General features: G+C 36.9%; 1 protein-coding gene across 2 annotated transcripts in view; it reads left to right on the top strand.

Moving 5' to 3' along the window:
* LOC127840678 (uncharacterized) overlaps positions 1-16989 on the top strand; it is a 27406-nt gene extending 10417 nt beyond the window's left edge. The window contains exons 1-6 of one of the 2 annotated variants that reach the window (XM_052369094.1): positions 1767-1881; positions 6294-6334; positions 7771-7905; positions 8492-8619; positions 11092-11193; positions 15722-16989. In XM_052369094.1, the coding sequence (XP_052225054.1) occupies positions 1782-1881; positions 6294-6334; positions 7771-7905; positions 8492-8619; positions 11092-11193; positions 15722-15806 (591 nt within the window). In that variant the 5' untranslated portion in view covers positions 1767-1781 and the 3' untranslated portion in view covers positions 15807-16989. Of the gene's footprint in view, positions 1-1766; positions 1882-6293; positions 6335-7770; positions 7906-8491; positions 8620-11091; positions 11194-15721 lie in introns of those variants that run through there. The other variant, XM_052369103.1, reaches the window with a different exon arrangement.

Raw genomic sequence — 16989 nt, 5'->3', positions numbered from 1 at the left:
GCTATACTACTCGCCCTGCAGTGCTTTCCACGGGATTTTTGTCCGGCGCCCCGGGGCTGATAGGGGTGGTTCGGGAGGGGTGTCCCCCCCCTACATTGATTAAAAAAAAAGAGTGTCAATTCACGTTCTGTGGTGCGTTATAACTCAAAGAAAAACAGCGTCATTTGGTGCGCTATGACTCTTCAAGAAAATCCCCCAGTCATTTAGAAATATATAATTATTCTTTTTTATATTGTTTAATTGTTTTAAAACTTTACTGCACAGATAGTCAAATCCCGACTCGAACCATTCCCCAATACATCCGTTTCAACCCGACTCTATTACTGTATACTTACTACTTTTCAAGTTTCTATTTATTACTCCATAATCCCGTTTACTCAGTTTTTATAAATCACTTTCTGGTAAATATTTACGATAAAAGCTCTCAATTATTTCTTTAATACAAACCTTGCCATTTTTCTATAGAATCAAATACATTTTAAGTGACTATTTATAGATTTGATGAAATATTGCCTCTGAACATGCATCAATCCCATACATGCCATATTTTTTCAGACCAATTCCGGGACATTGAGTTAAATTGTCCGGGACTTTTGCCGATTTTCCGGGACATGTATAAAATGTAGCGATATTTAAAGGGATCTTTTCACGCTTTGGTAAATTGACAAAATTGAACAAAGTTGTTTCAGATTCGCAAATTTTCGTTTTAGTTATGATATTTGTGAGGAAACAGTAATACTGAACATTTACCATGGTCTAATATAGCCATTATATGCATCTTTTGACGATTTTAAAACCTAAAAATTATAAAGCGTTGCAACGCGAAACGATTAAATAATTTGGAGAGTTCTGTTTTTGTCGTTAAATTTTGTGAAACTACGAAGATTGCTTATATAACGTATAAAATACTACAAGTATATGTACTCGGCGGAATAGCTCAGTAGGATAAAGCGTTTTTACTTCAGGACTCTGGCAGGACTCCAGGGGTCACTGGTTCGAAACCTGGTCCGGGCAATGTTCTTTTCCTTTTTTTAATTTTATTCTTGATTTTTTACTGGAGCTTTTACGATCCAATGTTTACATTTATCGATATAAAGCATTTAATGAATAAGTTAAAAAATGCCAAAATCTGTGAAAAGGCCCCTTTAAAGACAAATGCATTTTTGGTTCGTTTTTTTTTGTGTTTCGCATCGTTAATTGCAAAAGTCCGAAAGCCTCTCCGAAATTTTTTCTATTAACGTCAAATTAAACATTACTACTTCCGTTACTAGATACAAGCCACGTGTTTTCAGTGTAAGCGTTCTAAACATAGATGGTGACGTCACTGCGTTATTGTAATTAAGACCGGTGTGTAACGCGTAGTTGTTGATACGCCTTTATTCATTTATAACATTTATATAATAAAAAATACAACAATACGGTACCGTTAGATCGTCAACTCAAATTAATTCACAATACATACAACCAATCACAATAAAACAAATACAACAAAACAGTACCGGTAGATCGTCAACTTAAAATCCGGACAGTCACACATTAGTTACACACTTGTGCCATAGTGACGTAGTATATTAAAGTCAATTAACAACCACATTAAACAATGCCGCCTTTTCGGTTTGACCGCGAACGTGAGACAATCGATATGATAACAGGACCCCTGTTAATTGATGGATTTTGACACGTAGCGTAATCTGCCTATCCGGGTAGGCAATGTCATGGAGACGCTGCAGATATACACAGATTCGAGGTGCAGTTAAGCCTAAGATAAGGTACATGTATATATGGATTTTGTAAATTCCGGGACATTTGACAGATTTCCGGGACAGGGGGACAAGTTCTTCATTTCCGGGACTGTCCCGGACAATCCGGGACGTATGGCATGTATGATCAATCCCCTGATGTGTTGTGTGCTTGTTCTATGCAAATGACGCAACGTTGTACATGCTGCATAATTTTCTCGCTCTTTTTAATTGAGAAAAAGATTCGACACCAAAAAAATTTGCACTGCTAATTTGAAGCAAGAATATTTTAACATTGCGGTTACACATTTACATTCGGAAGTGTGTTTCGGATTAGAAACGCGTTAACATCGACTTACGGGAATGGGTTTCGGATTAATTTAATTATTCCCATTTGAGATTTCAACAAATATTAACAGTTGCGTTATGAATTCAACGATAATTTGTTTAAACACTTTATGAGTAGAATAAATGTTTTGACAGAATTATGCATGAAATTCACGTTGTCCACGAGGATTACGGCCGATTGCCATCATCAGTCTTCTAAGTATCGATTATCGGACGAAACGTTCACAAGTGTGCATAATTGATTCAACGAAAATTTGTTAAAGCGCATTACATGTCGAATAAATGTCAGAAAAACGTCAGGTGAATGAGTTCTATAAAGGGACATGATGAAATATACGTGTTCTGGAATTAAATTGTTATTGCATAATTGTAACCGGGAGTTTGTTACACAACTTACTCGCTATAAGTAATTAATTGTTTACCACTTGCAATTAATTTCTCGTATTAATTATGAGTCATATGTAACACTTGTTTACAGTAAAAAGGTGTGATGATGATGCCCGAAACTGTCTTTTATGTACTGTACTGTACTAGTTACCGGTTTTATATTACATAAATTGTACAACTTCTTACTAATCAAGCTGCCCTAAACTCTTACTTCGTGCCCGACGTCAATCAAAAATAATGGTCGATAGTTTACCCCGCCCTCATAAGCATTCGCGTAACCGATTGGACGATGAACATCACAGTTTGACGACTGGAAAGTTTCCTGATACATCCATGTCAGCATTTAAATGACTGTGTACTGTGGCTAGAATAATCGATACGCGCGTCATGCTATTCTCTTATCAGTGGATTGTCCATTACCCCATGTGGTGTTTATGGCGATTACTTGTGAAAGTAGGTAACGAGTGCTCTTTTAAAACAGGGAATATTGATAAACTGATAGAGAAACCTTGATTGATTTTTTGACATTCTCCACTTTCTTTTACTGAAAAATACACTGAAAATTTCAAGTGCCCCGGGGACTCTGATTTTGAAATTCAAACGCCCCGGCGAGGGATCGTTTAATGGCCTGTGGAAAGCCCTGTCGCCATGGCGTCAGCCAGCGTTCTAGATAAGCTGCGTATCAGCGTAATATACGCATAAGAAATATCAAGATACGCTAAATTTATAATTTCAGCGCGTACATTTAAGCAACCCAATCTGGACTTACGCAAATGATGAAAATTCTCTGCGTACAATGTAAACAAAAAATAGTAAACCCGGAGTCTGTATCACTATGTACATGTATACTCTGTATCATTTAGACTACCCCCCCAACCCCCTCACCCCCCCCCCACCCCCCGAAAATTGTTTTTTTTTTAAACATCATCTAATAAATTACCCCGACCTACATTATAGCCCCCTCTCAACCCAACCCCCCCCCCCCTACCCCCCCACCCCCCAATTTTTTTTTAAACATCCTCTTATAAATTACCACACCTCCCATTATACCCCCCTCTCACCCAAATTTTTTTTTTTTAAACATCTGATAAATTACCCCACCCCACATTATACCCCCCCCCCCCTCTCACCCCCCCTACCCCCCCTCAATTTTTTTTTTTTTTTCCTTTTTTTATTTTTGAAAGATCGTCTAATAAATTATTGAATATGAACCATTTCCCCATGATGGCTTACGTTATACTGTCAAGCACTCAAATAGTCGAGCGTGCTGTCCTCTGACAACTCTTGTTTAGCTCACCTGAGCACAACGTGCTCATGGTGAGCTTTTGTGATCGCTTTTTGTCAGTCGTCCGTTGTGCGTTGTGCCGCGTCAACATTTGCCTTGTTAACTCTCTAGAGGCCACATTTATTATTGTCCAATCTTCATAAAATTTGGTCAGAAGATTGGTTTCAATGATATCTTGGATGAGTTCGAAAATGGTTAAGTTTGCTTGAAAAACATGGCTGCCAATGGGCGGGGCATTTTTCCTTATATGGCTATAAATGGCTATAGTAAAATCTTGTTAACACTCTAGAGGCCACAGTTATTGTCTGATCTTCATAAAACTTGGTCAGAAGATTCATCCCAATAATATTTTGGACGAGTTCGAAAATGATGCCGGTTGCTTGAAAAACATGGCCGCCAGGGGGCGGGGCAATTTTCCTTATATGGCTATAGTAAAACCTTGTTAACACTCTAGAGGCCACATTTATTTTCCAATCTTCATGAAACGCTCAGAAGATTTGTCCCACTGATATCTTGGATGAGTTCAAAAATGGTAATCTTTGCTTGAAAAACATGGCTGCCAAGGGGCGGGGCATTTTTCCTTTTATGGCTATAGTAAAATTTTGTAAACACTCTAGAGGCCACATTTATTGTCCAATCTTCATGAAACTTGGTCAGAAGAATCATCCCAATAATATCTTGGACGAGTTCCAAAATGATGCCGGTTGGTTGAAAAACATGGCCGCCAGGGGGCGGGGCATTTTTCCTACTATGGCTATAGTAAAACCTTGTTAACACTCTAGAGGCCACATTTATTGTCCAATCTTGAAATATGGTCAGAAGATTTGTCTGAATGATATCTTGGATGAGTTCGAAAATGGTTACGTTTGCTTGAAAAACATGGCCGCCAAGGGGCGGGGCATTTTTCCTGATATGGCTATATAAGGCTATAGTAAAATCTTGTAAACACTATAGAGCCCACATTTATAGTCCGATCTTCATGAAACTCAGTCAGAAGATTCATCTCAATTATATCTTGGACAAGTTCAAAAATGATGCCGGTTGCTTGAAAAACATGGCCACCACGGGGGCGGGGCTATTTTCCTTATATTTTCCTTATATGGCTATAGTAAAACCTTGTTAACACTCTAGAGGTCACATTTATTGAAACTTGGTCAGCAGATTTGTCCCAATGATATCTTGGATGAGTTTGAAAATGGTTTTGGTTGCTGCAAAAACATGGCAACCAGGGGTGGGGCATTTTTAACCAGGTTTTTAACCAGGTTTTCCGAAGGAAAAAACTGGTTATTAGATTGGCGAATGCGGGCGGGCTGGCTGGTGGGCGGGCGGAACAAGCTTGTCTGGGCCATAACTTTGTCGTTCATTGTGAGATTTTAAAATCATTTGGCACATTTGTTAACCATCATTAGACGGTGTGTCCCGCGAAAAAATTACGTCAATATCTCCAAGGTCAAGGTCACACTTTGAGTTCAAAGGTAAAAAATAGCCATAAATGAGCTTGTCTGGGCTATAACTATGTCATTCATTATGAGATTTTAAAATCATTTGGCACATTTGTTCACCATCATGGGACGGTGTGTCGCACGAAAGAATCACGTCAATATCTCCAATGTCAAGGTCGCCGCGACTAAAAATAGATTTATTTTAAAACAAACTTACAAAGGGGGTTAATTTTGTTTGTTCATTTCAAAAGTTCAGTTTGAGTTGTCTCCCTTTATCAGAATTTTTTCACAATGAAAACCTGGTTTTGTGACAATTTTGTCCCTTGTTCCTTATATGGCTATATATGGCTATAGTAAAACCTTGTTAACACTCTAGAGGCCACATTTATTGTCCAATCTTCATGAAATTTGGTCAGAAGATTGGTCTCAATAATATCTTGGATGAGTTTGAAAATAATTATATTTGCTTGAAAAAAATGGCTTCCAAGGGGTGAGGCATTTTTCCTAATATGGCTATAGTAAAACCTTGTTAACACTCTAGAGGCCACATTTATTTTCCAATCTTCGTGAAACTTGGTCAGAAGATTTCTCCCAATAATATCTTGTTATCTCAGGTGAGCGACTTTGGGCCTTTCAGGCCCTCTTGTTTTCTTATTTTGAAATATCATCTAATAAATGACCACACCCCCACATTATTCCCCCTTGCCACCCCCACACACCCTTTGTGGGAGCAGACTTTTCAATCACCCTGGTTCAAACTTCTGCCCTGATAGCAAAAAGTGTCTCTTTAAGCAGACACTTTAAATCATAAGAAAGACATTATATGTCAGAAAATGTCTCAATAAGCAGTAAGCCTTTAAGTGATAAAAAAGATAATATAGAATGTACATGTAACAACTTTTAACTAAAAGTCGAAGTTTTTCAAATTAGTTAAATTTTACATTGCTTAAGAAAGTTAAAATAAATGTGTATAGTATTTTAGTTTTTTTCCTGATCTACACATGAACATGTAACATACGGTATTAAAGAAGTTGTTCAAGACTTCGAAACATGAAGGGTGTCAAACTTATTAAACCTGTTATTTTTTTCTAGCCTATGCATTTGTTGACTACGAAGACAGACGAGATGCAGAGGTGAGACTTTTGTTTTTGTCTTAAGTTTGCCTTCAAAATAAATCCATAATTCATACACTTGACATAAATGGTATCTTACATGTAGTATTGCATATGAATTATAACATATATACATCTGACCTTGTGTGAAATGAGTACTTGTGCTTGTAAAATCATTTTTTATATATTTTACTGTTTGCCAAGTACGTACATGTATCTTTGATTATGCATGCAACTGTTTCTTTTCAATTGGTTGATGAATTTGTGTCATTGCTGCAGTGAGTTTGCCATTCCTAGACCCCAGATCCATTCCATCCAATTGCCAACGCCCTATAGCCAGGTTTAAGGAGCCTAGCCACATTCCCATAGCCAGGTTCAAGCCAGAGCCTAGCCACGCCCTTAAAGGCAGGTTAAGGAGCCTAGCCACACCCCCATAGCCAGGTTTAAGGAGCCTATCCACGCCCTTATAGCCAGGTTCAAGCCAGAGCCTAGCCACATTCCCATAGCCAGGTTTAAGGAGACTAGCCACGTCCTTATAGCCAGGTTCAAGCCAGAGCCTAGCCACATTCCCATAGCCAGGTTTTAGGAGCCCTGTCACTGTCCTATAGCCAGGTTCAAGCCAGGGCCTAGTCACTGCCCCATAGCCAGGCATCTACAGATCCTACCTAGCTTGGGATCCATGCCATTTTCAGCTTATTGCCAGAGTATGGAAGCCAATATCTTCTCTCCAAACCTGTATCCATACCTATCACAAATACCATACCAATGAAGACCTTGTACAGAACACAAGTCTCATGCTGTCTATAATGAGACACTTGACCGACTAACTAACCATGACCTTAGGTGACCATGACAGCCTGGCTCAGTGTTGATTGTCTACCCCTTGCCACAGAATGTCTACATTCTGCCATTGACCATTGCCAGAATCTCTATGCCAATTGTTGTAGATCCACATCATATGAGATCTACAGTGTGCAGTCATGAGTAGGTTCAGTTCTGGTGTTTTATCAGTTGTTGACAAATGTAGTAGTAAACTACAAAGGTTTCAGACAGATTTAGAAAGTGCTAAAATATCATTAAAAAAAGCAACAACAAACTAAAAAGAGTTTGTCTCATATCTTATTCAATGTTGTTTATAATATTATTTTGAAAAAGTCCAAAAAGCGCTCATGGAACTATTTAAAGAGTTTTAAGCATTTTTTTTTTATGGCCAACTACTGAGACCTTGAGTTTTATGAAGTGCCAGTCTGCATAATGATAATCCTCTTTTTCTGTATTTGTGTCTGTATGAACATGGACGCGGCTGTAATGTTGATATTTTATAAACTTGTTTTTTTATTTTCATCAATGACATGGAAAGAGTCATATGCTATTGTCTCAAGAAATATTTGGGTACGGTATAACACTGTGAGAACCTTTTTCATGGCAATATTTATATAAATTGATGTTGTTTATAGGATGCTGTTCGCTATGAGAATGGCCGGGAGGTGGCTGGATCAGCCATCATAGTGGAGTGGGCAAAGGGAGCACCAAGGAGACCTGGTGGGGCTGGTGGGGGTGGTGGGGGAAGAGAGATACGTGAACGGGGGCGGGTAAGTAGGGCTTTGATGATTTCATGCTTGTTATTCTTGCAAAATCAGCTGTTTGTGTATTAAAAGTAACAAAAGGTTTAGTACAGACATGCTGTATTGATAATTCACATTATGTTATGGCAAACAACCCTTGTTTCTGTGTCCTTTCAAATAAAGACGAAGACCAAGGGTGATAACTCTGCATTGAATGTTTTTTTTAAACATACGGATAAGCTTCCCTTGAACATATGCGTAATAATATTTCGGGCGTCTAATGTGGAATTATATTGTCCGTAATGGCAAAAATACAAAAATAATAATTTGTAAGCATTAAATAAAAAGAGAATTTGTTGGATTTGGTGGAATATCAATTTTAATTCACTCCTGATCATAGAATAAATAATTTTTCAATGGTGGCTGCGCAACTCGTGAAAATATAATTTTCTATGATCACTTGTGAATTAAAATCGATATTCCATCAGCTCCAACAAATCTTCTCTATGAAATGGCTTGCAAGACATCAGTTAAGTCTTTCTTATGTTTGACTTTATAAATAGGATATCCATACTCTGTGTTTTTGAACACTTTTCATCCAAATAAAATTCAGGGCATGGACGATTGCTATAGGTGTCACCGGACTGGACACTGGGCCCGCGATTGCCCTGATGACCGCAACTATGGCTTCAGGCGACCCAGTGCTCAGAGGTCAAGATCAAGATCACCACGACCTAGGAGGTTTGTGCTGTCGAATTTTAGTGCTGGGAAGATGGTAAAAATCAACCTATATATGATTTAGATCTTGTAATTGGCTCTAATATGAAGCTAAAATTGTGCTTTGGTAGTCCAGGGTTCAAAGTTCCTCAGCACAGGAGTCCAATGACTTGTATTTTAGTTAGGAAAGCCTTTAAACAGTAGACTATTTGGAAGCACAAATTATTTATTCAATGTTCATCCATTTTATGCAAAATCCAGATGCCCAATTAAATTTAAGTTACTTACATGTATGTCATATTTTGTAAAATATTAAGCTTAAAAGCCCACAGATCCTCAAAATCAATGAATATTTCGTACAATATTTCGGAAAAATAGAGTTAACACATAGAAAATCAATGTTCCTTATAGCAAAAGCCAAAGTTTTAACGCTAGATGTGATCTGGTAACATAGATTTACAAAATGCTTTTTTTGTGGGACAATATATTCACCACCATGTTTATGTACTAAGTAAGTGTTCATGTTTCGTATGAAAAGATATTGTTGCGGGAAAATAAAAGGAAATTAAGTGTGCCACACAAAAATAAAAACCATTTTGTATCTCATTAAATCTATATTACCATCCCAGTGTACATCTAGCGTTGACATTTTCGCTACTACTGTAAGGAACACTGATTTTTTATGGATTTACTTTATTTTACGAAATATTTTGTGAAATATTCATTGATTTTGAGTATATATATGTTACTTTAATTAAAAGCATAAACACGATGGTTAATGAAACCACCTCTTTTTATACCCCCACAAACGAAGTTTATGGAGGTTATATAGGAGTGAACTTGTCTGTCGGTCTGTCTGTTGGTCCGTATTAAGTGTCCACTCTCTAATTATCCCCCGCCAGAGGCGGAGGGATATTGTTTTGGCGTTGTCCGTCCATCTTTCCGTCCGTCCGGCCGGCTCTTTTGTGTCCGGAGCCATATCTTGGAAGTGCTTTGGCCGATTTCATTAAAACTTGGTATGAGTATATATATGGATAAGAGGATGATGCCTGCCAAATGGCATTGTAAACCATCTGTTAATAACGGAGTTATGGCCCTTTGTATCTTGAAAAAATGCTTTTTTTGTGTTCGGAGCCATATCTTGAAAGTTCTTTGGGGGATTTTATTGAAACTTGGTATGAGCAAATATATGGATAAGAGGATGATGCACGCCAAATGGCATTGTACGCCATTGGATAATAACGTAGTTATGGCCCTTTGTATGTTTTTTCGAGTGTCAAATATAACACTTTTGTGTCCAGAAGCATATTGGCGGGGGATATCAATTCCATGAATTTGCTTGTTCAAGTTGTTTTCATCCGATCTTCACCAAACTTAGTCAGATGTAGTATCTAGATGATGTCTAGGTCAAGTTTAAATATGGGTCATGCTGGGTCAAAAACTAGGTCACGGGGTCACTGTGCGTTTTAAACATTGAGCACGGTGTCTGCTCTCTAATTCAAGTAGTTTTCATCCGAGTTTCACTAAACTTGGTCAGAAGTTGTATCTAGATAATGTGTAGGTCAAGTTCAAACATTGGTCGAGGCAGGTCAAAAACTAGGTCACAGGTTCACTTAGTCTGTTTTAAACATTGAGAATGGTGTCCGCTTTCTTATTCAAGTAGTTTTCATCCGATCTTCACCAAACTTGGTCAGAAGTTGAATCTAGATGATGTTTAGGTCAAGTTTGAATATGGGTCATGCCGGGTCAAAAACTAGTCACAGGGTCACTAAGTGCCTTGTAAACATTCAGCATGGTTGTCCGCTCAGTGATTCAAGTAGTTTTCATCTGATCTTCACCAAACATGGTCAGAAGTTTTATCTAGATGATGTGTAGGTCAAGTTCTAACATGGGCCATGCCGGGTCAAAAACTAGGTCAGGGGTCACAGTGCCTTTTAAACATTGAGCATGGTGTCCGCTGTTTTTTTGTGAAGACAACATGCAAAATATTCTGTGTCAATGCGGCATGTGGGGGTATTCGTCACGTCTGTGACAAAGCTCTAGTTTGAGAAACATTAATAAATGAGCCAATTCTACTTCCGAGGTGGCGCTCAGGCCTGGATATTTTGAAATTTAACGAATAATTTTACAGGGTGACAAGGTTTTATATGTTTTTTCAACATATTTCACATTATTTTATAAATTGGCCACTGTAGTGCGTTTAAGCTAAGATTCATTAATAAAAAAATGTACAAAACATACATTCTGAACCCATTTAAAAAAGTGAGAACTTTTATAATTTGTGGCATGGTCGAGTTTTAAAAAGCATTTCGATAAGTTTTTCCTGTGTGATGAGAAAATTTCCACCCAATTAAATGGCTTAGGGCATAAAACGCGATAAACATCACAACTTAAAGCATTAAATGTGAAGTGAATTAGTAGCAAACAACATAATAGAATACCAACATACTGGTGATGTCTTTGCACTGATACCTGCCTGACCTCTTTATCTGTCAGGTCAAGGTCACGTTCAAGGTCAAGGAGTCGCAGTGGGCGTGGCAGCAGACGCAGGACTAGGTCTCCCAGCCGTTCAAAGTCTGGCAGTCGGTCTAGGAGCAGGTAATGACACCTTGCTTGGATGTATTATTCTTAGAAAATGGGACTTAATGCATGTTTTTAAAGTGTTGTCCATGCTTAGCCAGTGCAGTGTGCACAGGATTCCTTTAATAAAAAAATACCATAGAAGAAGATGTTGATCATGATAAGCCTGTGCAAACTTCACAGGCTAGTCTGGGATGACACCTTATGCACATGCATTTGCCCCAATGAAGTCGGTACAGGAGCAGGTAACTACACCTTTCTTGCATGTATTTTGAGGAACGCTTTGTGTTGTATGAATGAAGCAAACTTCAGTGTGAGTTGTGACTCATCTTTTGTTTCTTTTGGTCTTGTGACTCATTGTTGAGTCTGTGTTCACTGTCAATGAAACTGGATTTTGGTGGAGGCAGAGAGTTTTGGATTTTATTGAAACTTAACAAAGCTCAATCCTATATGTGTTATAGAGATTGATATGTAAAATATTGAAAAATATAGCTTACAAATTTTATTGCAGAGCTGTGCAAACTCTTTGTAGCTCAACTGAGCACAACGTGCTCATGGTGAGCTTTTGTGATCGCCTTTTGTACGACATACGTAGTGCGATGTCAACATTTGCATTGTTAACACTCTAGAGTCCACATTTATTGTCCAATCTTCATGAAATTTGGTCAGAAGATTGGTCTCAATGATATATTGGATGAGTTCGAAAATGGTTACGTTTTCTTGAAAAACATGGCTGCCAAGGGTGAGGCATTTTTCCTTATATGGCTATATATGGCTATAGTAAAATCTTGTTAACACTCTAGAGACCACATTAATTGTCTGATCTTCATGAAACTTGGTAAGAAGATTCATCCTAATAATATCTTAGACGAGTTCGAAAATGATGCTGGTTGGTTAAAAAACATGGCTGCCAGGGGGCAGGGCATTTTTCCTTATATGGCTATAGTAAAACCTTGTTAACACTCTAGAGGCGACATTAATTTTCCGATCCTTATGAAACTTGCTCAGAAGATTTGTCCCAAAGATATCTTGAATGTGTTCTAAAATGGTTTAGGTTGCTTTAAAAACATTGCCTCCAGGGGGCGGGGCATTTTTCCTTATATATGTCTGTGGTAAAATCTTGTTAACCCTCTAGAGACCACATTTATTGTCCGATCTTCATGAAAATAGGTCAGAAGATTCATCCCAATAAGATCTTGGACGAGTAAAAAAATGATGCCGGTTGCTTGAGAAACATGGCCGCAATGGGGGCGGGGAATTTTTCCTTATATGGCTTTGGTAAAACCTTGTTAACACTCTAGAGGCCACATTTATTTTCCGATCTTCATGAAACTTGGTCAGAAGATTTGTCCCAATGATATCTTAGATGTGTTTTAAAATGGTTTCAGTTGCTTTAAAAACATGCCCATCAGGTGGCAGGGCATTTTTCCTTATATGGCTATATATGGCTATAGTAAAATTTGTTAACACTCTAGAGACCGCATTTATTCCAGTTGGTAGAAAAACATGGCCGCCAAGGGGGCGTGGCATTTTTCCTTATATACCTATAGTAAAACCTTGTTAACACTCTAGAAGCCATATTTATTGTCCCATCATCATGAAACTTTGTCAGAACATTTGACCCAATTATATCTTGGACATGTTTGAAAATGGTTCCAGTTGCTTGAAAAACATGGCCACCAGGGGGCGGGGCATTTTTCCTTATATGGCTTCATGAATCTTCATAAAACTTTGTCAAAACATTTGTTTAAATTATATCTTGGATGTGTATGAAAATAGTTCTGGTCTGTTGTAAAAACGTGGCTGTCAGGGTGTTCACTAGTCATGAAAGTTGGTAAGAACATTTTGTTCTAATGACATCTTGGGCTGCACAGAACAGGTCAGTTCCTTTCCTCTTAGGTGAGCGACTTTGGGCCTTTAAGGCCCTCTTGTTTGTGCTTTTGTTACTTTTGTTACTATAAAGTAGGGATGCAAGAGCTTACAAAAATCATTAACCGGTTAACCTTTTGCTGTAACCGGTTAAACGAAAAACTTTTAAGTAGTTAAAATGTATACGTAAAAATGTCATACCGCTTGTACCTGTACTCTCTATAGAAACAAAAGTAATTTGAGATCGCTTGCGTTGATACCATGTCTGTTTCTTAAAAAAAATGTATTGTAACATTTATTTTAATAATTTTGTAAATGTTTGCCATATATTGTTTTATTTTTCCTGGGTAAAAGAATATGAGTAAAATAAAATAAAGAATTACAAAATGTTCATTTTCACGTGTCATTAGCTTATTTTTGGTTGTGTTGCTTACATTACGCGCGTCGTATTGCTAACAAATGGTATCTTTTTAGCTCACCTGTCTCAAAGTGACATGGTGAGCTTATGTGACTGTGTGATGTCCGGCGTGTGTGCGTGCGTGTGTTCGTGCTTTCGTCAACAATTTGTGTAGACAGTAGAGGTCACAGTTTTCATCCAATCTTTATAAATTTGGTCAAAATGTTCATCTTGATGAAATCTGGGTTGGGATTGTATTTGGGTTATCTGGGGTAAAAAACTAGGTCACTAGATCAAAAACTAGGTCACATAATAGGTCAAATAATAGAAAAACCTTGTGTAGACAATAGAGGTCGAGGTTTTCATCCATTCTTTATGAAATTTGGTCAGAATGTTTATCTTGATGAAATCTGGGTTGGGAATGATTTGGGTCATCTGGGGTCAAAAACTAGGTCACTTGGTCAAAAACTAGGTCAAATAATAGAAAAACCTTGTGTAGACAGTAGAGGTCACAGTTTTCATCCAATCTTAATGAAATTTGGTCAGAATGTTTATCTTGATGAAATCTGGTTGGGATTGTATTTGGGTCATCTGGGGTCAAAAACTAGGTCACTAGGTCAAAAACTAGGTCAAATAATAGAAAATCCTTGTGTAGAAAATAGAGGTCGCAGTTTTCATCCAATCGGTATGAAATTTGGTCAGAATGTTTATCTTGATGAAATCTGGGTATGGATTGTATTTGGGTCATCTGAGGTCAAAAACTAGGTCACTAGGTCAAATAATTGAAAAACCATCAACAATTTGTTTGTGTAGACAGTAGAGGTCACAGTTTTCATCCAATCTTTATGAAATTTAATCATGTTTATCTTGATGAAATCTGGGTTGGGATTGCATTTGGATGATCTGGGGTCAAAAACTAGTTCAAAAACTAGGTCTCTAGGTCAAAAACTAGGTCACTAGGTCAAATAAAGAAAAACCTTGTCACAGTTTTCATCCAATCTTTATGAAATTTGGTCAGAATGTTTATCTTGATGAAATCTGTGTTGGGATTGTATTTGGGTCATCTGGGGTCAAAAACTAGGTCACTAGGTAGTATAATAGAAAACTTTGTGTAGACAATAGAGGTCACAGTTTTCATCAAATCTTTATAAAATTTGATCAGAATGTTTATCTTGATGAAATCCGGGTTGGGATTGTATTTGGGTCACCTTGGGTCAAAAACTAGGTCACTAGGTCAAATATTAGAAAAACCTTGTGTAGACAATAGAGGTCACAGTTTTCATCTAATCTTTATGAAATTTGGTCAGAATGTTTATCTTGATGAAATCTGGGTTGGGATTGTATTTGGTTAGTCAGGTGAGTGATTCAGGGCCATCATGGCCTTCTTGTTTGGTTAATTCTGATTTGATTTTATTATTAATGTTTATTTATTAAATTAGTTTAATAATTGCTCTATTAAATAAAACTTGCCTTAGACAGTATTGGTGACATCGTGGATGATGTAAATTACTTACAATGATTTTAATTTCTGAAAGAACAAATTAGACGTTAACTCGACAAGATTTTAACTACGAATGCAATTTTTGATCAAACTGTTACTTATGAATTGTTTATTTTCGCTGGCAATCAGTGGTTTGGTTAACAAAACATAAAAATAAGCCATCCATGTCTCAACTGAATTTTATTGCAAGTTTGATGAAAGTGTCAATTGGGTCGTCGCTAATAGCCACCACCCCCGCAGTTCGCTAGTTAAATGTTCGCGAGTTAAACAAAACAGCAGTGCCAATTATTAAAACATACCCCCTGTATGTTACCACAAAGGTACTGATTTATTGTCGTGTTTGTTGACACGTTATTTACCACCGTCGATGGTGAAGCTTGTTGTTCTTACTTGTTGCCAGCGCAAATTGGCAGTATGTTGCGCGCAAAAGTAAAATCGTACGAATTGTTTTATGATAAATAGAAACAAATATTCCAAGAAAAAACATATTAAAATATGTTTTTTCAGGTTAACCTTTTCTCGAAAATGTAACTGGTTTACCTCTAGCAACCCTACTATTAAGCCCAGGTACCGGTAAAACCAGCTTAGTTGGTTGACTGAAAGCCATGATATGACTGAAATACTGTTTAAAGTGGCATAAAATCTTGCTGAAAAACAAGGGTTTGGTGGCATGATAAACAGTATACATCAGTTCAAAGACTCTTTAAATGCATACAATATTTAATCAATGCCTACATTGTTATGCATGAAAAAGTACATGACAAGTATGACTGTTTCAGGTCTGGTGCCAGAAACAATGGTGGTGAAGCTGGGCGGTCCCCCAGTCGCTCCAGGAGTCGCACACCCCCTGGGGCCACACCCTGAGTTCACTTGCCCTTGTTACAGCCATGAGTCAGCGCTATCATTATGAAATATCCTGCCATTATACATTGTATAAATAATCTGTGTTATTATCACTCATCCATCACTTTTGGTTATTTTCATATTTTACTTCATGTAACTTGTATTGTAAAAGAAATATAGTTTCATTTTCGTATGTTCTCTATTTTGTAATTAATTTTGTATTTGTTTGAACATGACATGTCAAAGAACTGTTTGTCTGGTACAGAATAGTGATATGTTACTCATTAAATAAATAAATGACATTTTTTAGTTCATTTATGAGTATTGTGGCTAAGGTATTTGGATTAGCCCTTGAAAATATAAATGCTCTGTACATTTAAGACAGTAGAGGGAAATTGGTGGCTCTGTGTTTTGCTTGTTTGGCATATATCAATTGGATTGCACTATCAAGAATCAGAATGCACAAAATCTATGAACAATTGTCGCGTTTATTTTTTCAATTGTTATTGACAGTAAGAATAACTACCATGAAGTGAAGGTACTGCTATCATTCTTGGTAAGCGAACACTCCTCATAAATAATGAGTTTTAATCCTTAAATCTGTCACATTGTTCAGTAATTAAACACTATCAGTGCTGCTGATTGTTGTAGTACTTATTATAGTATGTTTGAGGCAGCACTACATTATTTTCATGTTTTGTAAATTATGATAACTTGTACTTATAAATGAAATTTTCTGGGCCCTCTTACCAAAGATCAATATTATATATATATATATATATATATATATATATATATATATATATATATATATATATATATATATATATATATATATATATATTATATGTTTCATCATTACAATATACATGTTTCATCATAATGTTTAGCCCACAAACACAAATATTAATTCTCAATTTGTTTCTTAAATAAAGGATGTATGCAAGATTGAAAGGAACTTAACAGATTAATTCAATAATTTACCAATAAGGTTGATGCTGGGCAAATAACATTAAAGTTAATTTGTAACTTCAATTTTTTGTAGGATGTTTAACATGATGGACTTCAGGTCATAAGGACCAGTCATACAATTCAGAAGCAAAACTTGTTGATGAATGTCAATTGATTTCATTAATTTTGTCTTGTTGTTTCTGGAATAAAATACATGTTTTTCTGGAAAAAAATGTTTATTTGTCATGATGAA

This window comes from Dreissena polymorpha, chromosome 1 (genome assembly GCF_020536995.1).
Source record: "Dreissena polymorpha isolate Duluth1 chromosome 1, UMN_Dpol_1.0, whole genome shotgun sequence".
Taxonomy (NCBI): Eukaryota; Metazoa; Mollusca; class Bivalvia; order Myida; family Dreissenidae; genus Dreissena; species Dreissena polymorpha.
Note: the sequence above shows the minus strand (reverse complement) of the source record. Positions and strands in the feature narration are given on the sequence as shown.